Source organism: Mesoplodon densirostris, chromosome 16 (assembly GCF_025265405.1).
Source record: "Mesoplodon densirostris isolate mMesDen1 chromosome 16, mMesDen1 primary haplotype, whole genome shotgun sequence".
Classification (NCBI taxonomy): domain Eukaryota; kingdom Metazoa; phylum Chordata; class Mammalia; order Artiodactyla; family Ziphiidae; genus Mesoplodon; species Mesoplodon densirostris.
In genome coordinates, this window is record NC_082676.1 from 35,662,251 (window position 1) to 35,687,551 (window position 25,301).

The 25,301-nt window shown below is 52.2% G+C and overlaps 2 protein-coding genes across 2 annotated transcripts in view; both read left to right on the forward strand.

Moving 5' to 3' along the window:
- The first annotated feature begins 1,960 nt into the window (after positions 1-1,960).
- On the forward strand, positions 1,961-3,727 carry EPO (erythropoietin). The gene is made up of 5 exons (XM_060078652.1): positions 1,961-1,973; positions 2,524-2,666; positions 2,905-2,991; positions 3,240-3,419; positions 3,569-3,727. Exons 1-5 carry the CDS (start codon positions 1,961-1,963, stop codon positions 3,725-3,727), a joined length of 582 nt encoding a protein of 193 aa, XP_059934635.1.
- Positions 3,728-15,187: 11,460 nt separating this feature from the next.
- Positions 15,188-25,301, forward strand: part of ZAN (zonadhesin) — a 30,956-nt gene continuing 20,842 nt past the window's right edge. The window contains 13 exon segments of the mRNA XM_060079196.1: positions 15,188-15,359; positions 15,840-15,986; positions 16,128-16,399; positions 16,578-16,665; positions 17,447-17,599; positions 19,733-19,897; positions 20,233-20,324; positions 20,508-20,586; positions 20,678-20,824; positions 21,359-21,630; positions 21,940-22,024; positions 22,499-22,918; positions 23,831-24,015. Of these exon segments, the coding sequence (XP_059935179.1) occupies positions 15,188-15,359; positions 15,840-15,986; positions 16,128-16,399; positions 16,578-16,665; positions 17,447-17,599; positions 19,733-19,897; positions 20,233-20,324; positions 20,508-20,586; positions 20,678-20,824; positions 21,359-21,630; positions 21,940-22,024; positions 22,499-22,918; positions 23,831-24,015 (2,277 nt within the window).

A 25,301-nucleotide genomic window follows, 5' to 3' on the forward strand; every position in this document is an offset into this window, starting at 1 on the left:
CCTGCGCGTCCGGAGCCTGTGCTCCGCAACGGGAGAGGCCACAACAGTGAGACGCCCACGTACTGCAAAAAAAAAAAAAAAGAAAAAAAGAAAATTGCCACCTCCTCCAACACTCCTGGGCCTTTTTAGTTCTTTTAGCCATTGGAGCGCCTCTATCTTTTATTGATTTTCTGTGTTTATCATCCATCCCTCCACTAGAATGTCAGCTCCACCAGGGCAGGCATTCTTGTCTGTTTCATTCACTGCTCTATCCCCAGGTCCCTGGCCAAGAGTAGGTACTCTTATATGTATATTTCTTGAATGAATGAATGAATGAATGAATGAATACTTCCCACTTTTTCCAAACAAAATCCAAATTCTTCAGAGGGGCATTCAAGGCCCTTCACAACCTGACCTCTCCCTAACGGGCACCCTAGTCTGATCTCCACCTCTCCCCCCACTTCACCCCAACACACCTGACCCACCAAGCACTTGGCTGGACCGGCCTCTGCACCCACCTCACATCTTTTCCCATTGAAATCTTACCCACCCTTCAAGGCTGAGCTTGTTGTCACCTCCTGCATCAAATCTTCCTTGATTTCCCAGCTAGAGGTGAGCTCCCCCTCTTCCAAACTCTCACAGCTCGGATCTGCTCACTCCAGTCCTCATGCACAGTTCCGTGTCCCCACCTTATCTCTATTGTAAACTACAAACTCCAGGAGGCAGGACTTAGGGCTCAAGACATCTTTTTGTCCTGAAAAGTTCTTAGTCAATTGTCTTGCACAAAGAAGGCACTGAACGCATGAATAAAGTATCTCTAATATCATGGGACTGGGGAGGGAGTGAATGAATGTATAAATAACCGCCGGTATTTGTAGGACTTCCCTGTCTTTTATGAAAGCTGCATGAGCTGGGACTGGTGCTTTCATGAGGCCCATTTGACAGGTGAGAGCACTGAGGCTCAGGGACTCAGGCCACTTTCCAAGGTTTGATAGGCCAGCTAGCCTTGGACTCCTGCTCCCGGGATCTTCCCCCCCCACCCCCCCATCCCCCGCCTCAAGGCTTCCTAGAAGCCACAAAGGCTTAGCTGCAAATCCCAAGTGCCATCACTCTGGGGGGTCACTCTATTTCAGAGTTCTTAAGAATTTTACCATGCAGACTAACCTAAAAGTTCAATTTCTGGGTTTTCAGGGTCCTCAAAAGTGAGGAGTGTGGGTGAAGACCCCCTCAGATTTCTTGCTTTGTGCACCCCCATTAAATTTCTCAACAAGAACACTGGTTTCTAGAACAAGAACTAGGATCGTAAGAAGGAGACCACTGATTTGCCCCGCCAGCACCTTCCGGGCTTCCAGCCCCAGCTGCCTCACAAGAACACAGACAGTCCCAGCTTTGAGTCCCCGCCCAAGACTGGGACGCCCCCTTCCCTGGGGGGACGTGGGGGTCCCCAGCCTTTCCCAGAATGGCACTGCTCTCGCAGCGCAGCCTTCTGCCCGTCCCGCTGCGCGCACCCAGCCGCCCCTCCCGGGACCCTGGGGTCCGACGACTGGCAGCCCCGCGCCCCGCACCCGCCCCTGCGGCAGCTCGGCTCCCGCCCCGGCGAGCCCCCGACCCAGGCGTCCTGCCCCCGGCTCTGACCCCTCCGGGCCCCCCTCCCGCGACCCCTCACGCACACAGCCTCCCCCCCCAACCCCCCACACGCACGCACACAGCTGATAACAGCCCCGACCCCCGGCCGCCGCCGCAGTTCCCCGGGCCAACAGTCCCCGGGCCAACCCCGGCCGGCCGCCTCGCCGCGCCGTCCTCCGGACCCTGGCCCCGGGCCCTGCGCGCTCTGCCCCGACCCCGGCTCGGCGCCCCGGACGGCGGCCCCCTCCTTCGGGCGGCGGGGTGGCTCTGCCCCGCCGAGCTTCCCGGGATGCGGGCCCCCGGCGCGGGCACCCGCCGAGCCGCAGGTCGCTGAGGGGCTGGGCGAGGCGCGGAGATGGGGGTGCGCGGTGAGTACTCCCGCCCGCGGGAGCGCCCGCCCGCCCGGCCCCTGTTTGAGGAGGAATTTACCGCTGGGGCTGTTGGCCCCAGGGTGGCCGGGTTCAAGGACCTGCGACTTGCCAAGGACCCCGGAAGGGCAAGGGGGGTGGGGCAGCCTTCACCTGCCGGCCGGGCTGGGAGAGTCCCCGGGAAAGTCGGAATCTGAGCTGGAGACGCGGTGGAGGATTGGGGGTCCAGGGAGAAGAGGGGCAGCTATGTGGGTGACGAGGAAGCTGATACCTGGGTCTGGGAGCAACAACTCGGATCTGCGAGAGGGGAAGCCTCTGTCACACCGGGATTGAAGTTTGGCCGGGAGAAGTGGATGCCGGTAGCTGGGGGGTGGGGTGTGCACGCGGCCACGGGATTGAATGAAGGCAAAGGAGGCAGAGCCTGAGCGCTCGCAAGGTTCGGGTCGGGAGGCTCGCGGGGGCAGAGCAGCGGGATGGGTGAAGTGCACGTCCAGACCACCCCTTCTCCCGCAAGTCCCAGCCTCACACTCAGCCCGGCTCTCTCTCCTAGAATGTCCTGCCCTGCTTCTTCTGCTGTCCTTGCTGCTGCTTCCTCTGGGCCTCCCAGCCCTGGGCGCCCCCCCACGCCTCATCTGTGACAGCCGAGTCCTGGAGAGGTACATCCTGGAGGCCAGGGAGGCCGAAAATGCCACGGTGAGGCCCCCACCCCAGGACCTTCCACAGAACTCACCCTCAGGGGTCCAGGGTCTCCCCCAAGATCCAGGAACCTGGACTCCACCCTGGCACTTGGTTCAGGGGTGGAAGCGGGGAGCCAGAGCCCCCAGTAAAAGTAATGAGTGGTAGTCCCCAGTGCACACCTGGAAGCTAGGTAAGGGGCAAAGCCAGCAGGACCCCCTGGGGCCCCTGACTCCAGGCTTGTGGTGCATTTCAGATGGGCTGTGCTGAAGGCTGCAGCTTCAGTGAGAACATCACTGTCCCAGACACCAAGGTTAACTTCTATGCCTGGAAGAGGATGGAGGTGAGTTCATTTTTTCCTTCCTCTTGGGGAGTCTCATTTTGGGAACTCCTAGGGCAGGAAGGAGAATGATAGAGAGAGAGAAGAAACAGAGCAGCAAAGATGAGGGCTGAATGGAATATGTTCATTCATTTATTCATTTGTTCATTCATTCATTCATTCAACAAAACTTCTGTTTGCTTGGGGCTGCTGAGAGGGAGGAGGGCGGGACTGGCTTGGGCCAGCTCACCCCAAGTCTCTGCTCCCTTTAGGTCCAGCAGCAGGCTGTTGAAGTCTGGCAGGGCCTGGCCCTGCTCTCAGAAGCCATCCTGCAGGGCCAGGCCCTGTTGGCCAACTCGTCCCAGCCATCCGAGGCCCTGCAGCTGCACGTGGACAAAGCTGTCAGCGGCCTGCGAAGCCTCACCTCCCTGCTTCGGGCGCTGGGAGCCCAGGTACGTGTAGGCCCCTCCCTCGCACTTGTGTTTGCCCTTTCTGTAAAATGGGAGAAGGGCCCTGCCAAGGAATCCCTGCTGCAATTCTGTCCCAAATTCCGTCTCCTGCCGGGGTCCCCACCGGTAACCTTCTGTTCTCTCCTTGGCAGAAGGGAGCCGTCCCCCTTCCAGACGCAGCCTCTTCTGCAGCCCCCCTCCGAACATTCACTGTTGATACTTTGTGCAAACTTTTCCGAATCTACTCCAATTTCCTGCGGGGAAAGCTGACGCTGTACACAGGGGAGGCCTGCAGGAGAGGGGACAGGTGACCCGGTGCTCCCACCCCGGGCACGTCCACCACCTCGCTCACCACCACTGCCTGTGCCATGCCTTCTGCACCTCCACTCCCAACCCCTGTCGATGGGCCATCAGCTCAGCGCCAGACTGTCCCACGGACACTCCAGGGCCAGCAGTGATATCTCAGGGGCTAGAGGAACTGTTCAGAGCTCAACTCAGATCTAAGGATGTCACAGGGCCAGCCTGAGTCTCCAAAGCAGGAGGAATTCAGAGAGTTCAACTTAAACTTGGGGACAGCGCCATGCTGGGGAGACACTGATACTCATCTCAGTGCCTTGCAGAACCGTGATGCTGCGTGATGCTGGGACAAGCTGGAGGGCAAATAATTCCTTTTGCACCTAGCAAGCAGGAACAGGATGGACTGGAGAATTTAGGGGGCAAGCCATGAATTCTCCGGGTCTCATGGGGACTCCGTGACAGCAGAGCCCGCTGGATAAGGAGGGTGGTGGGAGCCGTGAAGATGGGATGGGGGCTGGCTCCTGGCTCTCACTGGGTCCAAGTTTTGTGTATTTTTCAATCTCACTGGCAAGAACTGAAACCGCAACCTGGCTCTTGGCTTTTCTGTTTTCCCCTACTTCCCTGGCTCTGCCCCCATCCTGGCAGCAGGCAGCAGGTCCGGGAAACCAGAGGTGGAGGGGGCCGGGCCCTACGTGCTGCCTCTCATGGCCTGTCTGACCTCTTGACCCCACTGGGCCTGAGGCCACAAGCTCTGCCCACACTGGTCAATAAGGTGGCTCCATTCAAGGCTAGTCCTCAGTAGGCAGCTGCCATCTGGCCCAGGATGTCTTTTTTTTTTTTTTTGGCTGAATCGCACGGCTTGTGGGATCTTAGTTCCCCAACCAGGGATGGAACCTGGGCCCCGGCAGTGAGAGCACAGAGTCCTAACCACTGGACCGCCAGGGAAGTCCCCAGGATGATGTCTTTAGTGAGCCTCGGCTGCTGGCAAGGACACAGGAGCCCGGAGGAGGGGCCCCTTTGGGGGCTGATGGCAGCTGCCAATGCTGCCTGCTGGCCCCGTATTATTTTCTGCCTCTTCTCTGTGGCCTCTTCTTCTAATGCCACAACCCCAGCATCAGCCTTTGCCATCTCAGCACACAAGCCCCTTCTAAATCCAGTGGAACTTTCCTTGCCTGGGGATGGTTACCATGAATGCTCTACCCTGAAACTTGCCAAAGGGGCAGTAGTAGATTGGGGTACAGTGGGGACCAACTTCCCAGACGGCCATCTTGTTGACCAATCACTCTGCCCAGAGCTACTGCAGGTAGTTCACTTATATGACCTCATTTTATTCCTCACACAGCCCTGGGAGAATGTCACTGCAGTCATTCCCATGGTACTGATGAAGAAGTAAAATACCTTGCCCAAGGCCAAGATGACAGGAATCCCCCATCCTCCCAGCACTCACCCCCTTCCCTCTTGTGCTTATTTCTGCCACATAAGCCCTCCCAGCTCCCCTGGCATGGGGGACACGGGACAAACTCAAACTCCACACTTGATCCCTACTTGCTTCTTTCTTTCTTTCTTTTTTTTTTTTTGGCCACACCGCATGCGGGACCTTAGTCCCCCAACTGGGGATCTAACCCGTGTCCCCTGCAGTGGAAGCACAGAGTCTTAACCACTGGACCGCCAGGGAATTCCTACTTCTATTTTTACCCTTTCCCCTGACAATCAATTTCAAATTCCTTCCCAGAAATAATGTTTCAACTGCAAAGTAACGCCCAAGAGAGACCTGTGCAGACAGCAAAAGCTGTCACAGAACTGTGCGGGAACCCCCGATCCTGGCCATTATCGTACATGGTGGGGGGATCGGTCTTTCACTTATATCACAAAACGGAGAAGTCAGCCTGCACCCCGGCAAATATGCACAAGGCAGGGAATGTTGTGCAATCTACGGCAGGAAGAATATGGGCAGGTTGCGGGGTTGCAGGGTATTTGCCAAGTATATGTGTGTGAGAGGGTAGGGGTGAACTTGTGGTGGGAGGAGTCAGCCAAGGGCAGGACCCAAGGAGAATTTTCACTCTGGCCAACACTGCTTCTGGGCTACAGTGCCCTCTTCAGGCCTTCTTGGGAAATGCTAGAGTAATCTACAAGCTATAGAACCCTGAGGACTCTGACCTTGGGCATTTCGATAAAAATTCGTGTTATGATTTCCACACATGCCATCCGGTTCTTGCTCCACCGCTGTGAATCAGGAAAGAAGGAACCTCTCTTTCTCTCTGGCAAAACTGAAGCTAAGAGAGTTGTCCTGAAGCCCAGGGAATCCAGCTAGTAAGTTACAGCTGGGACCTAAACTTGAGATTTAGGACTCATAACCCCAAAGTCCTGTCCACCTTTCAGCCTGATGTGCTGCCTAAACATCCCCTGGATCTTTTTTCCTCCTGACCTTATTCCTCGACTTTGTTTCAGACTTCTTACTGCTTTCAATTAAAGAAAAAAAAAAAAGAGTTAACAGAACCTAAGTATATGACCTGGGTCAGGTGTGATGGGCGAGTAAGTTAAGAACATAATTTTAAAACATACTTTAGTAAAGCAATTATAATTCAATAAAGATGTTAAACAAAAAAATTAAATCACTTTTTCGACTATAGGACTTCTCACAGACTTTAGTGTGCTAGCGTGCTTGATAAATCTCTAAGGAAGGAATAGGGTTTCCTATTTCATGAACTTTTAGACAGGAGTCCTTTTCTTTTTCGTGGAACATCTTGCAGGACAGATGGAACAGTTTTAGAAACTCTGATTTAGTAAATAAAAGAAATATTTTTAAAAAACCAAAAGAAACATACTCTATTCCACATTTATGGAGTGCCTACTGTGTTCCAGCCTTTGCACTAAATGCTAGGAAACTTGGAAAGACGGTCTGTGCCACTCACAGCCCACTGTCCTCCTAGAGCGGGCAGTCCCCTGGTGGCAAAAAGACGGGTGCTCATGAATGTAGGCATAGACATAGCCAGCTTGGCATGTGACTGAGTCCTGAGAGGTGGGGGGCCGAGAGGCCTGGATGGGAAGAACCTGGTGACACCCACAGTCCCTGCGAAGAGACACAGATATGCAAGGAGGGCGTTGCCAGATTTCCCAGGTTCTTCAAGTGCGGGCCAGGGGTGTAAAGTTTCTTCTGCACTACTGTCACGATGGTTAAGAACCTATTAATCTCTGGTACTTACACGATCTGCTCTGATTCTCACCATCACTCCATGAAAAAAGGAGGATAGTAGGCATCATCCTCTTTTGTCAGACTGGGAAACTAAAACTAAGTTCCTCCAGGTAAGTGACCAAGCCAGCTCTTCTGACTTCCGGGTGGGACAGGAGCCAGCTCAGCCCGGTTCTGAGTCAGCGGGTTACATAACTGTTTCATGGAGATGCATTCTGTTTGTAGAGTGCTTTGCTGATTTCCAAGGTGCTTTCCCGGGCAGTCTCACATTTGTTCTCCTAACCCCATGAGGAAGGCAGAGACAGGAGAGGATCCCCATTTTGCAGAGGAGGAAACCGAGATCCGGAGAGATGATGAATGGGTCTGGCCCAGGTCGTAAGACACTGAGAGGAAGCGTCAGGACCAGGAGCCAGGCTCTCGGACTCTGGGTCCCTCTTCTACTAGAAGCAAGGATCATGGCGAGAAGAGAAAGCAGAGGGAGTGGACAGATGGGAGGAAACAGCTTCAGTCAGAGAGGCATGAGATCCATCCATTTCTTGCTACCAACTCTTTCCCGCTCCACCCCCTGCCCCTGGTGCCCACTTCCTCCCTGGAAAGGCAGAAAGTGCCTGTCACCCTCCCCACCACCAAACCTCCCAGCACTGGGGCCCACCTCATCTGCCTCCTGCAGCGCCAGCTCCCACCTTGACTGAAGCCTCTTGGCTTTGGGTACCACTGGCCTGAACGCTCTTCCTGGGCCTGAGTGTCAGGCTGACCAATGCATCCGCCTGACCCCAGCCTCCAGGCCACCTGGGATTCTCCTGGAACTACTCAGTCTACTGGTCTCCCACAGTAGGTGATTGTTGTTAGAGCTGAGTTAGCTAAATGAGGCCTCTCAGACACTGGAATCTAGGCTGAATGTTAACTACATTATTTCCAGCTAGTCAAGGCTCATTCCTCTTAAAATTCCATCATAAAACTGTGACATTATAAAAGATTATTGGCAACAGAAAAACAGATAGCAGGATGGTTTCCCAGCCTATGTGAGTCGTGCCCAAATGTCTATATCCCTCCTCGATTCTAAAAAATGAGTTATTAAAAAAATTATACCACCCACACACAATTTCTGGTTTTTAAAAAACCTTAGCTGTGCTGGTCTCTCCATCTTACAGATGAGGAAACTGAAGCCCAGAGGAGATGAGCAAAGTGTCCAAGGACACACAGGGAAGCCAGGACTGGCTGCAGTTTCCTGGAGTGATTCCCAGGTTCTTCCACATCCCAGGGTCCCTCACACCTATTCCTGCCAGTCTTGTCAGGTGACAAAGCCTCTGGGGTCTTGCCCGTTCAGGACTCCCCAAAAGGCAGAGCCCGTGGTTCCCTCCCACACCACATTCCTTCCTGTCCTGCCTGAGCACCAACCCCCCACCCCAGACAGGCTGGAAGCTGTGACCGTCCAGCTCTGCGGCGCCAGAGGGAGGTCAGCAAGAGCAGCCCTCAGAGGACTTATTGCCTAACCTGGGGGGCTGGGGATCAATTGGCTTCTGCTGCTCTTCCCTGGGTTAACCCTTTCCTGGCTTTGTCTCTCTGTTGAATGCTCTCTTAACCTGCTCTGGAGGAAGGGGAGATTGGGGTTTGGGCTGGGCATCCTTTACACCCCCAGCTTTGATATAAAGGGGCAGAGGGTCTCTCTTTTTCGGGATTGACCCCTGCGTGGGCTCTGTGGTCACTCACTTGGGCAGAAGGAGTCCCCAGGACTCCGAAGGGGGCTGGGACTTCCTGCTCCAACACCTGGGGCATGACAGCACCGGCCCCTCCCTGACAGCTCATGAGAATGGCTGTGGCCCAGGCAACCCTGTCACATGTCAGGGGCCAAGGCCAGGCACACTGGGCACAGATTTGATAGTAGGGACGGGGGCTGCCAAAGTAAAGGGAATGAAACTGAAGATTTCTAGGAACACCTGGGCGTGGGATACAGGAACTCTGGATTCACGATAGTTCAGCTTGCTGCCAGGCCAGCCCACCAGCCAAGATACAGCCATGAGCAAGCGTCAATGCTGTTTTTAAAAAGCGGCAAAACCACCCTCTTAGCTGCATTCTCATGTAGACTTGCTATTGATGAAACTGATAAAGGCAGATCTGCTCTGGCTGGGATGGGACCCCGCCCCCATTTGGATGCACTTCAGGGAACCATGGGACTTGGCAGGACACCACGTAGGGACCATGCCCTTCTGCTGGGCAATTGACATCAATTCTCTAGAGCTCAGTTTCCACATGCGGAAAATGAGGACAAGAATTTTGTGATGAAGAGAACATGCGATTGGCACATGAAACAGGCACATGAAAATATGCTCAACATAGCTAACTATTAGAGAAATGCACATCAAAATTACAATGAGGTATCACCTCACACTGGTCAGAATGGCCATCATCAAAAAAATCTACAAATAGCAAATGCTGGAGAGGATGGGGGAACACTGTTGGTGGGAATGCAAACTGGTGCAGCCACTATGGAAAACAGTATGGAGGTTCCTCAAAAAACTAAAAATAGAATTGCTGTATGATCTAGCAATCCCACTCCTGGGCATATATCTGGACAAAACTATAATTCAAAAAGATACATGCACTCCTATGTTCGCAGCAGCATTATTCACAATAGCCAAGACATGGAAAGCACTTAAATGTCCACTGACTGATGAATGAATAAAGAAGATGTGGTACATATACACAATGGAATACTACTCAACCATAAAAAAGAATGAAATAATGCCACTTGCAGCAACATGGATGGACCTAGAGATTATCATGCCAAGTGAAGTAAGTCAGAAAGAGAAAGACAGGGACCTCCCTGGTGGTCCAGTGGTTAAGACTCCAAGGCAGGGGGACTGGGTTCAATCTCTGGTCAGGGAACTAGATCCTGCATGCTGCAAATAAAAGATCCCGCATGCCGCAACTAAAAGATCCCGCATGCCGCAACTAAAGACCTGGCACAGCTAAATAAATAAATATTTTTTAAAAAGAAAGAAAGACAAATACCATGTGATATCATTTATAAGTAGAATCTAAAATTTGACACAAATGAACTTATCTATGAAACAAAAACGAATGAAACAGACTCACAGATATAGAGAACAGACTTGTGGTTTCCAAGGGGGAGGGGGCTGGGGGAGGAATGGAGTGGGAGTTTGGAAGTAGCAGATGCAAACTATTATATATAGGATGGATAAACAACAAGGTCCTACCCTACAGCACAGGGAACTATATTCAATAGCCTGTGAAAAACCATAATGGAAAAGAATATGAAAAAGGATATATATATGTACAGCTGAATCACTTTGCTGTACAGCAGAAATTAACACATTGTAAATCAACTATACTTCAATAAAATACATTTTTTTTAAAAAGAGGGAGAACATGAGATTCAGTTAGGTGAGCCAGCAAGAACTGCTGATTCCGACTCCTGGAAAGCTCTCGATCCACTTGCATCCCCACTCCCGCTACCTTGACATCAGCGTCCATCGGCCCCTCCCATCTCTCACCTTCCACAACCTCCTCTCCCATCTCCCTAGCTCTTCCCAGCCCCTCCTTGATCCATATCCACCTGGGGATGCTGGAGTAGCCTTTTGAAAATGCAAGTGGAATCAAGTCACCCTCACTGCTTCAAAACTTTTGGTGGCTCCACAAAGCTATGGCATTCAAGGTTCTCCAAGACAGGGCCCCTGCCTACACACACACAAACACATGCTCAGCTATCTTCCAAGTGTCATGCTCCCTCTAAGCTTGAACATTCCCTCTTCCTGGAATGTGCCTTCCCAACTTCTTTGTCTAGTTACCATCTCTTGGTATTTTTTTTTTGGCCACACCGCGTGGCATGGGGGATCTTAGTTCCCCGACGAGGGATCGAATCTGCGCCCCCTGCAGCGGAAGCTCAGCGTCTTAACTGCTGGACCGCCAGGGAAGTCCCTCTTGATACTTCAGAAAGCCCCTCAGGTGTCACCTCTTGCCAAAAGCCTTCCCTAACCAGCTCCCTTCCCTTCCTGTCATCAGTGACCTGAGTCACGGATTCCTTTTCCACGCTCCACTCCGTAGCAAAGCACTTATCTGCCCAGCCCCAGGAACGCACATTGATACAACTGTCAAGCCTGGCAGAAGGTGGGAAGGGGTGGGGGCGGAGAGAGGGCTAGCGTTGGCAGGGCTGGGAGGTAGGGACTTGCTGGCTGTGGGCAGTACCAGCAGGGAGCTCGCCTGGGAGGGGCACTCCTGTGACCTTCTTGCCACCAGAACCTTCTCCATTCACCTCCTACTTCACAGATAAAACAGAAGCTGCTAAATGTGCATCGGCCTGGTGCATCCCTCCACCAGCCCCCATCACAGAGCTGGCTTGCCCCTCCTGCTGTTTTCCTTCTGGACTCTTCCCACCCACCTTCCCATGAGTATTTACACAGGCTCAAACTTCCCTTATTTTGAAAAGAACTTACCTCGTCCTAACTTCAGCACCTGCCCTCCGAGTCTCCTCTAGGTGGCCAAACAGCCCCAAAACGCTGTCCCCTCCTGGTGGGATTCCTTCTTCAACTTCCGGTCCCTCCTTGAACCCTCCAGTCTGATTTCCTCCCAACCAGGCCCCTCAAATGGCTTTCACTAAGGTCCCTATAATGAACCACATCTGTTACACAGGAAGGCCTGGAAACATCCTTGTCGTGTGCATAAGTATGCAGAATGCATGGAGAGCCCATCCACCTCCTCCCGGAGGGAACCATCATGAACAGCTGTCTGTGTGTCCTAGTTCCATCTCTACACCTCTACTCAAAACATGTGCATATGAAATCAACACAACATTGTAAATCAACTATATCTCAGTAAAAAAAAAACAACACATACATAAACATATACCTTTGTTTGGGGAGTTTACATTAATGGAATCATACTATAATTTTTTTTCCTGTGACTCACCTCTTTCACTTAATAATACATCCAGATGCTCTTTCCACTATCAGAATATATGATCTACCATGATTCCTTTTTTCCTTTAGTCAGGAATGAACTTTAATAAACAGTATCATAATATTAATATTTTTATGTTATTTTTTAAATTGTGGTAAAATATACAGAACATGAAATTTATTTTCTTAACTGCTTTTAAGAGTACGGTTCTGGGCTTCCCTGGTGGCGCAGTGGTTGAGAGTCCGCCTGCCGATGCAGGGGACACGGGTTCGTGCCCCGGTCCGGGAGGATCCCACATGCCGCGGAGTGGCTGGGCCCGTGAGCCATGGCCGCTGAGCCTGCGCGTCCGGAGCCTGTGCTCTGCAACGGGAGGGGCCACAATAGTGAGAGGCCCGCGTATCGCAAAAAAAAAAAAAAAAAAAAAGAGTACGGTTCTGCAGCATTAAGTACATTCATATTGTGCAACCACTACCAGTGTCCATCTCCAGAACTTGTTCATCTTCCCAAACTGAAACTCTGTCCCCATGAAACACTAACTCCCCATTCCCCTTTCTCCGGGGCACCCACCATTCTACCTTCTGTCTCTATGAGTTTGACTACCTTAGATACCTCATATAAATAGAATCATGCAGTATTTGTCCTTCTGTGACTGGCTTATTTCATTAGCATAATGTCCTCAAGGTGCATCCAGGTTGTATCAGGTATTTCCTTCCTTTTCAAGGCTAATATTCCATCGTATGTATAGACCACATTTTGTTTATCCACTCATCTGTCTATGGGCCCTTGGGTTGCTGTCACCTTTTGGCTATTTTGATAATGCCGCCATAAACATGGGTGTACAAGTATCTGTTCAAATCCCTGCTTTCAATCCTTTTGGGCATATACCCAGAAGTGGAATTGCTGGGCAATATGGTCATTCTACTGTCAATTTTTTGAGGAGTGCCATTCTTTTTAATACCTGTATAATATTCCTTCATATAAATAATATTCCTTGAATACGATCCAAACACACATCTCCTGGCAAACATTTAGGTAACCTCGATTTCTTTTCCTATTGTAAACGATGCTGCAATTAACATCTTTAAGGTATGTACATCTTTGTGAAAATACGCACGTATTTCTGTGGGAAGACTCCTACAAAGGTAATGCTGGGTCAAAGATAAGCACATTTGAAAGTTAAATGGTCATTGTCAAATTATCTTCTAAGACGTTTTCACCAACTTGTAGTCTTAGCATCAATGTATTTGAGTGTGTCCACCTGCATCCTGGCCAACACTCAATGCTTCAATCTTTTAAATTGTTGTCAACATGAAAGTTGTAGTTTTGATTAGCATTTCCCTTCTTATAACAGAAGCAGAACATTTTAAAATTTTTTATTTAATATTTATTTATTTATTTTTATTTCGTTGTGTCAGGTCTTACTTGTGGCTTGCTGGCTCTTTAGTTGCCGCATGTGGGCTCCTTAATTGTGGTTCACCTGCTCCTTAGTTGTGGCATGCAAACTCTTAGTTGTGGCATGCATGTGGGATCTAGTTCCCTGACCAGGGATCAAACCTGGGCCCCCTACATTGGGAGGGTGGGGTCTTAACCACTGCACCACCAGGGAAGTCCCAGAAGCACAACATCTTTTCCAACGTTTACTGGCTGCTTGTAGGCCTTCCTCTGTGACTTGTCTTTTTCAATTCTTTGCCAAGAAGCATTTTCAGTCCTCACTTTACTCCATCTTTCCATCGCCTTCGACACTGTTGCTAGCTATAGAACTTTAGGTTTGAAATGGTTTTCTGTTGGAATTCTGCAGACAATGTTCCACTGCCTCATAGAATCCATGGTTGCTATTGAGAAGTCCCATGTCACGCTGATTCCTGATCCTTAGTATGTGACCTGCTTTCTTCTGTCTGAAAGTGTTTAGGATCTTCTCTTCAGCCCTGATGTTCTGAAATTTCATGACATGCCTTCCATTGGTCTCTTTGCCTTCATCGTACCAGACCCCTTTTAATCAAGAGACTCATACATCTGTTCTGGGAAATCTTCTGTGGTTTTTCTTAAGTAACTTCTTTTCCTTTGTTCTTTCTTTTTTGAACTCTTCTGGTTGAATGTTAGGCTTCCTGGACCAACCCTCCAAGTCTCTCTCTTCTTTCTTTCTTTCCTTCTCTCTTGCTCTCATTTTTATTTCTCTTGATTTCAATGTATAACTCTTCTACTGGCTTTTAAATTTCAGCCCTCATAGTTTTCATTTCCCAGAGCTTTCTTGTGTTCTCTGTCCAGTTTTCATGGCATCCTCAGGAGGATGCCAAGCGAGGAGGGGCAGGGGTATAAGGTGGCCTGGGCCCCTCACTCTGCCTTCCTCCTCTCCCCTGAGAGCTGCCTCTGAGGTCCTGCATGGCTCCTCCAGTCTGGACTCTGCTGCTGCTGCTGGGGGCTGCCTGGGGCCAGGGCCACGTGCCTGCCCCTGCCCGGTAAGCTGGGCTCAGGGGGCAGCTGGGGGTGGCTCTGAGGAAGAGCGAGGGGCAAAGCTGGAAGGGGCAAGCGGGCTAGCGATGAAGGGCACAGCCCTGGGAAGGAAGGCGGGAGCCTGATGGGTGTGAGAAGGATGTTGAACAGGAGTGGGTGGAGCCCCGCAGCCCACAAGCCTGGACCTGAGATGTGTGAGCAGCTCAGTGGGAGCAGGACAGAGCTGAAGTGCGAGGACAGAGGAAGGAGGTGCAGAGCTGGGGAGACAGGTCTGAGGATGGCAGGGGAGGAGAGAGAGGTAGGGCCCTCAGAAAATGGACAAAACCCAGAGCAGACCCAGCGGACAGAGAGACAGCAAGTAGGAAGCAGCAAGAAATGATGGGTGGCTTGGTGTCCTGGAGCTTGTTTGAGGGGATTTGAACGAGCAGGACTTGAACTACTAAAACAAGGGGCTGTTCTATGTGGCCCACACCACCTGGAAAAGGGCAGCTGGCTTCTCTGTGGAATTTGTAAGGTGTTGCTCATTGTGTGTTCAGTTGGGGCAATACCATCCCTGACACCTACCTGGCAACATGGGGCCCATACAGTCCCTACTCTGTGGGGAAGACTTGGGCTATAGCACAGGAAGACCTCGACGTGAAGGAAGGAGATTGCTCAGGTTCCAATGCTTAGGCGCTGCGTGAGAATTCCTAGACAAAGAAACTGGTACAAAGAAACTGGTTCTTTCGCATGCAAGAGAACCCCGTGTGACATCCAGGGCATAGAGGGGTGGAGGGACCAGTGGGGATGTGGGGAGCTTGGAGGGGAGATGCTTTCTAGGAGACAGATGACAACTTAAGGTGAGAAGGCTGTGAGTGACCTTTTTGAAAACCTTCAAGTAAATATATGTCACTGCATACACGCTGAATGATACAATATGGATAAAAAGAAAGGAACAGTCCTCCAGAAAGCTCACAATCCTGGAGGCTTAACAGTTCTTGGTAATGACAAGGATCACATTTTTTTTTTTCTCTTTGTCTCCAAATCAATGCCAAGGAAAGAGAAGCCTCTGGATTGGAAGCCCGTCTCTCGCAGCTCGAGGGAAAACTGTGAGTTGGAACCCAGGGCTGCTCAGTCCCTCCCAGGGGTGGCCACCCCAGGTGCCCTCAGGCAGGGTGATGACATAAATATGTAAGAAATGTGTGAAGGGCGGCCCTCAGAGGATGGAGGGTGGAGGGAGCCGGGGAGGAGTACAGTACGAGTCCCTCCTGAAAGATCCACGTTCAAATGAACAACAACGGAATGGATGTTGCCCAGACAAGCCTGCCTGCCTGGGACCTCCGTTCGCAACCCCTGACCTAGTCATTCTGCCCCTCGCCGACCCCAGCCCTGAATTTCTCCTAAGAGAAGACTTATTTCTCAGCTTCTCTTTCCCAAGTCTCTGCTCTGGGCCCTAAATCTTAGTGGCCACCTTGCAACCCGGCTCTGCTTCCCTCCCCCCACCTCCTACCCCCCCAGCCCCATTGGCTCTGCAGCCGACCCCCTCCCCTCTGCCCTCTCCTGGCCTCACAGTGGCCCTTTCTTCCCAGCCGTTCTCACCCAGTGTGATTTTGAGGATGACTCCAGACCCCTCTGTGATTGGAGCCAAGTGTCCAAAGATGATGGGGCCTGGACTCGGGCCAGTGAGCCCTCCCCCACCAGCAGCACCGCGCCCCCGGGCGGGTATCCCAATGGAGGTGAGGAAGCCAAAGGTTTAGGGAGGCACCTGGGAGGTGGACGCTGGCGGATCTGGGCGCAGGTAGGCGGCCGGAAGTGATACCTGGGCTCTGGGAAGGTGGGGGGCAGGGCCTCACCACCCCTGGCTCTGCCTCCCCCAGAGGGCTACTACCTGCACATGGACTCCAACACCTTCCCCCCGGGCGGGGTGGCCCGCCTGCGCAGCACCCCCATATGGGAGCAAGGCCCCCTCTGCGTGCGCTTCGCCTACTACATATTCGGGCTGTTGTGGGGCGCCCAGCTCAAGCTGCTGTCGACCACGGGCCCCAAGGGCAAGGGCCCCAACGTGCTCTGGAAACACAGGAGCACCCAGAGCCCCTCCTGGATACCCACCGCCATCACGGTGCTCATCGGGCGCATCCTGCCCAGTCAGGTGAGGCCGAAGGCACAGCCTGGGGTCCCAGTGGGAATCTGGCTGTGGGGAGTCCAGGAGGGGCTGGGCTGGGACAAGGAGGGGGCATGGGGGCTGGGCCACCTGAATTCAGGCGGGAAAGTGGGAGCCTGAGGCAAATGGGGCTCACAGCGTGGGTTATCCCTCCTCCCTCCCGCAGCTGACATTTGAAGGAATCAGGGGCAGCACGGCTTATCTGGACATCGCTCTGGATGCCATCTCTATACGTTGGGGCTCCTGCAATCGGGGTGAGCCCCCGCCCCTCCTCTTCTTTCTCCCCACGCCTGTACATCTGCCCAGGTGGCAGGAGTAACTCAGGGACCATGACCCTGGTTTCTTCCAGAGTTGGGGTGACTTGCTTCCCTTTACTTCCACACCCCACACCTTTGACCCCTGAAGCAACCACATCTAAAGAGAGGTTCTCCTGGAACACAGAATTGTGCTGACACCTGTCCTAGAGTGACCAGCCATTCTGATTTGCCCTGGGCGGTCCCTCTTTTAGCACGAAAGTGCTGCATCGCAGGAAACCCCTCAGTCTTTGGCAGACTTGGACATTTGGTCAACCTGGCTGTTACCCCAGATCCATCCAGAATTAGCACTCTAGGCTGATGTTAGAGATTTGAGGGGAACGAATTCAAGGGAAGGAACATTCCAGAAGCTGCATGTAAGGAGCCAACACGTACTGAGCACAGGAACTGGGCTAGATGCTCTCACGCGTGGTGCAACTTACAACAGGCAAGTGGTGTGGTTCCCAGTTTATCGATGGGGAAACTGAGGTTTGGGCAGCCTAAGTAATCCGTGCCAGGAACACAGCCGCTGGGGAGCAGGACCATATCTGCCTTGCAAGCCAGCCATGGCTCACATTAGGACTCAAGAGTTCTGACTCCAGACTGAGGCATACTTTTCTTTTTTAAAATTTTTATCTTATATTGGAGTATAGTTGATTAATAATGTTGTGTTTGAGGCATACTTTTCTGAGCTGCCTCCCCTTAGAAAAAGCTAAATCCTTCCTCTTTTCTTTTCCCTCAGTCTGCATGATGCAAACGTGCAGTTTTGACACTCCAAATGATCTCTGTGGCTGGAGCTGGATCCCGACGGCCTCTGGGGCCAAGTGGGTCCAGAAGAAGGGGTCAACAGGGGTGCTGAACGTGGGGCCTGAGGATGACTTCTCTAGCCCTGGTAGTGAGTAATGGCCATGCTTCTTCCGTCCTTTGACTTTCTGAGCTTCTAGTGAACTTTGCGTGAGTTTACGATGTTTGCCTGACCACCCTACAATAACTCTCTTGGGATGGCCTGGGGCGAACGTCAGCAACCTCAGACCTCCATCAGCTTAAGTTACAGGACAGAAAACAGATTCTAAGCACCCAGCCAGCTTCCCCCACTGCCACCCCAAAAGCCCTATACCCAGTAGACCCAACACAGCCAACTCCTCACCTCTTTTCCCTGGCACCCTTCCTTCTTCATTCATCCAACAAATATTTATTGAGCACCTACAGTATGCCAAGTCCCAGCCCCTTGAGATGCATCAGCTTACAAAACAGACAGAGGACGGTGGGGGACAAGGAGGAGACAGTTCCTGAAACGATAAAGAAGTAAATTATATAAGCTTTCAGATGACCAGTGCTATCAGGAAAAAAAAAAAAGTTGAACAAAGTAAGGGGATCGGGAGAGCAGGGGTAGGGTGGGTTGTAAGTTTTAAATAGGGTGGTCAGAGTAGATCTCAGACAGGTCACATTTGAGCACAAACTTTTAGGAGGTGAGGGAGTGAGGCGTGAAATTATCATCGAGGGGAAGAACATTCTAAACAGAGGGGCCAGCCATGCAAAGACCCTGAGGTAGCAGTGGGTTGGGGGGTGGGTGTTGAAGTGCAGCAAGGAGCCACGTGGCTGGGATGGAGAGAATGAGCTCAGAAGGATCCTAGGAGGGGCAGACCATTGTCAGGACTGATTGTGGCTTATATTCTATGTGGATGGGGAGCCTTTGCAGGACTTGGAGCAGAGGAGTGACCTTATCTGACTTAACGTTTAAAAGGATCACCTGGGGCTTCCCTGGTGGCGCAGTGGTTGAGAGTCCACCTGCCGATGCAGGGGACACGGGTTCGTGCTCCGGTCCGGGAAGATCCCACATGCCGCAGAGTGGCTGGGCCCGTGAGCCATGGCCCCGGAGCCTGCGCATCCGGAGCCTGTGCTCCGCAATGGGAGAGGCCACAACAGTGAGAGGCCCGCGTACCGCAAAAAAAAAAAAAAAAAAAAAAAAAAAAAAGGATCACCTGGGTATTTTTGTACGAGAATCCACTGAAGGGACGGGGCAAGGACAGAGGCCATTCTTCTCCATCCTTCCCTCCCCCCAAATCCTTGCTCTCCTTCCTCTGATCTTTCCTGCTGCCTGAGGTTTGCTTTCTAGAAAGACCTGGTGAAAACCCCACCCCACGTTCATTCTAAGCCCCTGGAGAGCAGGGCAGGGCCAGCCCATCTCTGCATCCCCCTTACTATTTAGCACCAAATCCCGTGCCCAGCAGTTTCAGTAAATGTTGCTGGGTTTGTTTGTTTTTTCCATTTTCTCTCTCTTCCTTTTTCCACCTTGCTCCCTTCCTTACGTTTTTCCATCTTTCCTCTTTTTCTCCCGCATCTCCTTTTCCATTTCTCAGACGTCCCAGTATCGACACTTGTTGCGTTCTTTCACCATTTTACTCTTTCCCTCCTTCTCTGTTGGGTCCTTTCTTTTCTCTAGCAGTTCTGCCCACTCCCTCCTCTTCAGCCGTCTTCTCTCCCTTCGGAAGCCCACCTTTCCGGGCTTCACTCTCCAGGCAGAACCCCGTGGGGCGTCCGGCACGTGCGTGCGCGCGGTCGGAGGCCTCTTTAATTCCCCCCTCCTTCCCACGGCTATCAGTTGCGTCACGGAGCGAGGTCCAGGCTGATTGGCTGCGTGAGCTGGCGGCAGGGGGCAGGAGATCCCTGCGGGTCAGCATCAGATCGGGACTGTCACTACTTTGCGTGAATCAGCTGTGTCCAGTGGGTTAAGAAAAGGAAGAGGATGTGACTGTGAGGGGACCTCAAAAGTCTGAATCCAAAGGACAGGATTCTGGCTGCTTCTGAGAGGATGCCGCGTTTCCTGGGCGGCGACCGCGTCCTCACCCAGACCTGCCAAGCACTTCTGGAAGGAACCAAGGCCTCAGCCAGTCGTGTGATGGGTTTAGGCCCATCTCAGCGCTGGCTGATCCTAGGCAACTGTTAGGGCTCCCCAGGGCCAGGCTCCCTGCCCTCGCAGCCCCTATCCCTGTGCCACCCCCCACTTTACTGGCCTTTTCTTTCCCAGGTGGCTTCTACATGCTCCTGGACCCCAAGAATGCAAAACCAAGGCAGAGATCTGCCCTCCTGAGCCCTCTGATCCAGTCCTTCGGCTGCCTGAGCCTGTCGTTTCACTACACCCTACATGGCCAGTCTCCTGGTGCAGCCCTCATGGTCTATGCTTCTGTCTTGAGTGAGAGTGACAACGTCATGGCATTTACACTGTCCTGAGGCTCTTCTCCCAGGGTTGGGTTGACGAGGAAACGTGGGGGCATCTCTCGGGGTCTAGGGAAATCTGGGATACTTGCAAGATGATTCTACGGAGTGGAATTTGGGAGCGGAAGGCACAGGGTTCTGGAAAAATAGATAAAAACGCCAGGAGAGTGAGAGCGAGAAGGACGTGCTTGCACGTGGGGGAGGGAATCCACTCCAAGTGGTCCCCCTGCTACTCATCCTTCTGAGTATAAGTTTGAAGTCATTTTCCAGCCCCCGTCATCTCACCGCTCTCTTGGGTTCCTTCCATTGTAGGCAGCATCCGGAAACACACACTCTTTTCAGGACAACCCGGACCCAACTGGCAGCCTGTTTCTGTCAATTACACAGGCCAGGGACAGATTCAGGTACAGAGGAGCAAGAGGTCAGGTCTCCTTGGACCTGGGAGGCGCACCTGTTATTGACAAGGATTGAAGTTCTGGGCCCTGGAAGCCAGGTGCCTGGGTCCCTGAAGAGAGTAAAATCAAACGGAGGGGGCTGAACATTTGGGCTGTTTCCTCACACCCGGCCCCTTCTCCCTCTCTCTTCAGTTCACCGTGGTGGGTGTGTTTGGAAAGATCCCAGAGCCAGTGGTGGCGGTGGATGCAATCAGCATTGCTCCCTGCGGGGGTGAGAGCAGCTCTGAGAATGGGGGTTGGGGATGGGGGAGGAATAGAGAGCATGGCCCAGATTTCTCACATCTCCCATTTTGATCCCCCAGAGAGCTTTCCTCAGTGTGACTTTGAAGATGAGGCCCATCCCTTCTGTGACTGGGTCCAGGCATTACAGGATGGTGGACACTGGACCCAGGGAAGTGAAAACACGCTCATCCAGGGTACAGGCCCTTTGGGAGCCTCCCTTAATGGAGGTGAGGAGATGGAGGACCCCTCAAGCCAACGAGCTACTGAATCTGCTCCGAGCTAGGGGGTGGACTGGTGTGATTGACGCAAGATGTAGGTGGTGAGGATCAGCCAGCGGGTGTTTACTGGGAAGTCGTCATGGGGCCAGAGCTGTGGAGGCGACAGAGGTAGAGTGAGTTGAGGATTCTCGTGGTTCTGAGGTCACTTGAAACCCCCAGAAGATCCAGGTATAGTGCTTCATTGAGCCCAAGGCCTCAAAATCCACTGGGTCATTTTCAGTCAAGACATTTACTGGTGCAGCCAACAAAGGAATCTGGGTTGCTGGCTTGGTTTTCCCTTTCTTTCTGATCCTGCCTTCTTCAGTTAGAAGTCTAAAATGAGCAGAGAAAAAAACAAAACAAACAAACAAAAAACCCACTGCAATGTGGGGAGTTGGGGTGTTTGCATCAAATCCCCATTTGGAAAGCAAGATGTCGCTCAAGAAAGCACCAGACTTGTCCTCTGGAGGTTTCTCACCTTGCCTGTTCCCTTCTTTTGCCCAGAGGGTCACTTTGTCTACCTTGAGGCTGACAAGTTCTCCCAGGCAGGCCAGTCTTTCAGACCGGTGAGCCGGACCTTCTGTGCCCCGGGTGCGATCTGTGTGGAGTTTACCTACCACATGTATGGCCTCGGAAACGGCACGAAGCTCAGGCTTCTGCTGGGGAGCCCTGCGGACAGTTCCCCAACTTCTCTCTGGGAACGAGTTGGGTCTCAAAGCGCTGACTGGCTGAACGACTCCATCACCATCCCTTCGGGACATCAGCAGCCCATGCAGGTGAGAGACAGAGAGAGTTGCTCTTTAAGTGTCACTGTGAGGCCAGGTGAGGGGGACATAACACCTGGGATCAGGGAGCACAACCAGGGCTGAGAGGATGGGACACTGGAAAAACAGCAGAGCGGAGGGCACTCTGTGTTCCCTGTGAGGCTCTCTGGCTCCTGGAAGGGGTCCGGGCCCCCTTTGCACTGTTGAGGCCAGAACAAGGCGACATCTTAGCAGAGGACAGACCCTCTGCCTGGAGAGTCACTGAGTTGACGGTGATTCACTTTCATTTCTCTCTTGCTCCTTTCTCCCTCGTACCTTCAGCTGATGTTTGAGGCCGAGAGGGGCACCAGCACCGCCTTCATTGTTGCTCTGGGTTTCATCTTGATCAGTCACGGGACCTGTCAAGGTAAGACAAAACCCCAGGTCCCGGAAAGGGGGCCGTGCTCCAGGATGACCATCTCTCGGGCTTCTCTGCGTGAGCTGCTTAAAATGCAAGTCCTCTTTTGTGCTCAAGTCCTCACGCAGCTTTGTCTTCTATATTCTGCCCACCTGTACCTTCCCAGCCCCATCAGAATGCTTGCTTGAGTGAATGTGACTTTGATGCCGTGGATTTCTGTGGTCAGACCCCTTACCTAGTGAATGGTGATCCTGAAGGGAAGGCCGATATCCTATTTGTTATTTGTTTCCTGTACCCGGCGCAAGATCAGACATATGTTAGGAACGGTGTTTGTCAGTGTTACCTGAGTGGAGGCTGGGGCAGGGAGGAGAAGGAGAGGTGTGAATGAGTTACTGCTTTGAGCGCACCCATTCCAATTAGATGTGAGTCAAGGGGGTGGTGGTACGATTCTGACTAAACTCCAGAGATTTATTTTCTTTGCAGGACCTGCATCAGTAGCGCCTCCTTCCAAACCTCCCATTACCTGCACTGGACCTCCTGAAACCCCTGTCTGCACAGAGAAATCTGTGGCCCCTGAGGAAACACCCACCGTCCCCACTGAAATATCCACCATCCCCACAGAGAAACCTGTGGCCCCCACAGAAAAACCGACTGTCCCTAGTGAAATATCCACGGTCCCCACAGAAAAACCCATGGTCCCCACTAAAAGGACCACCATCCCCACGGAAAGGACCACCATCCCCACGGAAAAACCCACGGTCCCCACTGAAAGGCCCACAGTTCCCATGACACCCCAGCCCAGCCAAACTCTTGTACGCACCTGGCCAACAGCTTTCATGATGCCAAGTACCTCCATGACCACTGTGACCCCGGCCACCACTGCAACCCCGAGACCTACTCCAGGTTTGTGGTGGAGCATCGGACAAAGAGCTGAAAGTCAGAGACAGTGATGAGGAGAGAGGGCTGGGGAAACGGATGCTTCCAGTAGGAAACTGCAGTCTCAGAGGAGAGAGGAACCAGACACGATGACTTTAGAAAGAATGATGAGAGTGACCCTGAGTGAGAGGGCCGGGGGGGGGGGGTGCATGAGGGAATGGGAGTTGTTGGGAACCAAGCGCTAGACTTACTATTGCTTTTTTTTTATTGAGATATAATTCACTGCCGTAAAAATTCATCCTTTCAAAGCGTACAATTTGGTGGTTTTAACATATTCACAAGACTGTGCAGCCATCCTCACTTTTCCATTTCAGGATTTTTTTTTTTTTTTTTTTTTTTTTTTTGCGGTACGCAGGCATCTCACTGCTGTGGCCTCTCCCGTTGTGGAGCACAGGCTCTGGACGCGCAGGCTCAGCAGCCATGGCTCATGGGCCCAGCCGCTCCGCGGCCTGTGGGATCCTCCTGGACCGGGGCACAAACCCGTGTCCCCCGCATCAGCAGGTGGACTCTCAACCACTGCGCCACCAGGGAAGCCCCATTTCAAGACATTTGCATCACCCCATAAAGAAAGCCTGTACCCGTTAGCGATCACTCCCATTCCCCCCACCCCCCAGCCCCTGGCAACCATGAATCTGCTTTCTGTCTGTTCAGTACATTTCATACCGTGGAGCCATATAATCGGTGGTCGCTTGTGACTGGCTTCTTTTTTCTCGGCATATGTTGTTGTCAAGGTTCATCCAGATTGTAGTTTGTGTCAGGACTTCCTTCCTTTGAATGGCTGAATAACATGGGCCTCCTTCTTCAAGAAGAATGGGAGTGGGGGGTAGAGGGGAGACAGGAGGAAAGCCGGGGGCTTGACAGAGGCTGTTTTCCCCTCAGTGAGCTGCCCGCCGAGCGCCCACTACGAGCGCTGCGCCTGCCCAGCATCCTGCCAGAGCCCCACGCCCAACTGTGGGCTCCTTTGCAAGCCCGGCTGTGTCTGCGATCCTGGCTTTCTGTTCAGCGACTCCTGCTGCATCAATGCCTCTTCCTGCAATTGCTTCTACAATGACAATTACTATAAGGTGAGACCCCAGGATGCCCAGATCCTCTGAGGGAGACTGCGAGCTGAACACCTGGGGTCCAGCGCCACCTGCTCCCCAGGTGACATGAATTTGGATCCATGGGACATTCCCAAGGGGTCAGCTCTCCGGCAGCTGTGACACGGTGGTGGAGTCATTCATTCAGTGTGTGGTTTTTTTGCCTTAATTTTATTAATTTTTTTCTTGGCCACGCCACACGGCATGTGGGATCTTAGTTCCCTGACCAGGGATTGAACCTGTGCCCCTTGCAGTGGAAGTGCAAGAGTCTTGACCACTGGGCCACCAGGGAAGTCCCTCGGCTCTGTTCACACAATAAATACTTGTTAAGCACCTGCTTTGGCCCAGCCTGACACTAGGCTGTGTGGAAGATCCTGTCAGCCCGTGGCCCTGTCCTCGGTGCTCCTGGCAGCTTTGATATTTCTGTATTTCTCCATCCTGCACTGGCAGCCATGATGCATTTGACCATAGACCAGCCAGGTGGTGCAGGGCCCTTATCTCCATCCTGAGGAAAGTCAGGGGTCCCTGAGTATACAGAGAGCCCTGGACACTGAGTGAGTTCAGGCATTTTCAGGGCAGAATGAGGCATTCCAGAACCTTCTTCCAAAGGAACTTGCAAATTTTGATAGGCTATGTCAAAGGAGAGGAGATACTGTTCTTGTCTCTCCTAACTGATGCCCATCCCCATCCCCCCGGGAGATTCTGGTGGAGCACAGGCTCTGTCCAAAAGGGATGGCGTGCAAACCTCACACAGCATTTACTTGTCCTAATAGTCACATTAAAAAAAAAAAACTACAAGGAGGGAATTCCCTGGCAGCCCAGTGGTTAGGACTTCACACTCTCACTGCTGAGGGCCTGGGTTCAATCCCTGCTTGGGGAACTAAGATCCCGCAAGCCACGAGTGAGGCCAAAAAACAAAGAAAAGAAAAAGTACAAGGAAACAGGTTAAGTTAACTCCAGTCATCTACCTGTTTTAGCATGTAATCAATGGTTATCAATGAGATCATTTACGTACCTTTTTTTTTTTTCTTACTAAGTCTTCAAAATCCAGTGTGTATTTTACACTTACAGCCTATGTCAATTTGCACCAGCCACATCTCAAGAGCTCAGTGGCATGTGACTGGTGGCCATTGTATTGGACAGAGCCGCCCAAGAGTCAGGCCAATCTGAGCTCAAATCACCGCTCCGCCACTCGTTTGCAGAGTGACCCTGGGCGAGCTTCTTTCTTGACTTCTTCAAATCTGTTCCCATATCTATAAAATGGGCACAAC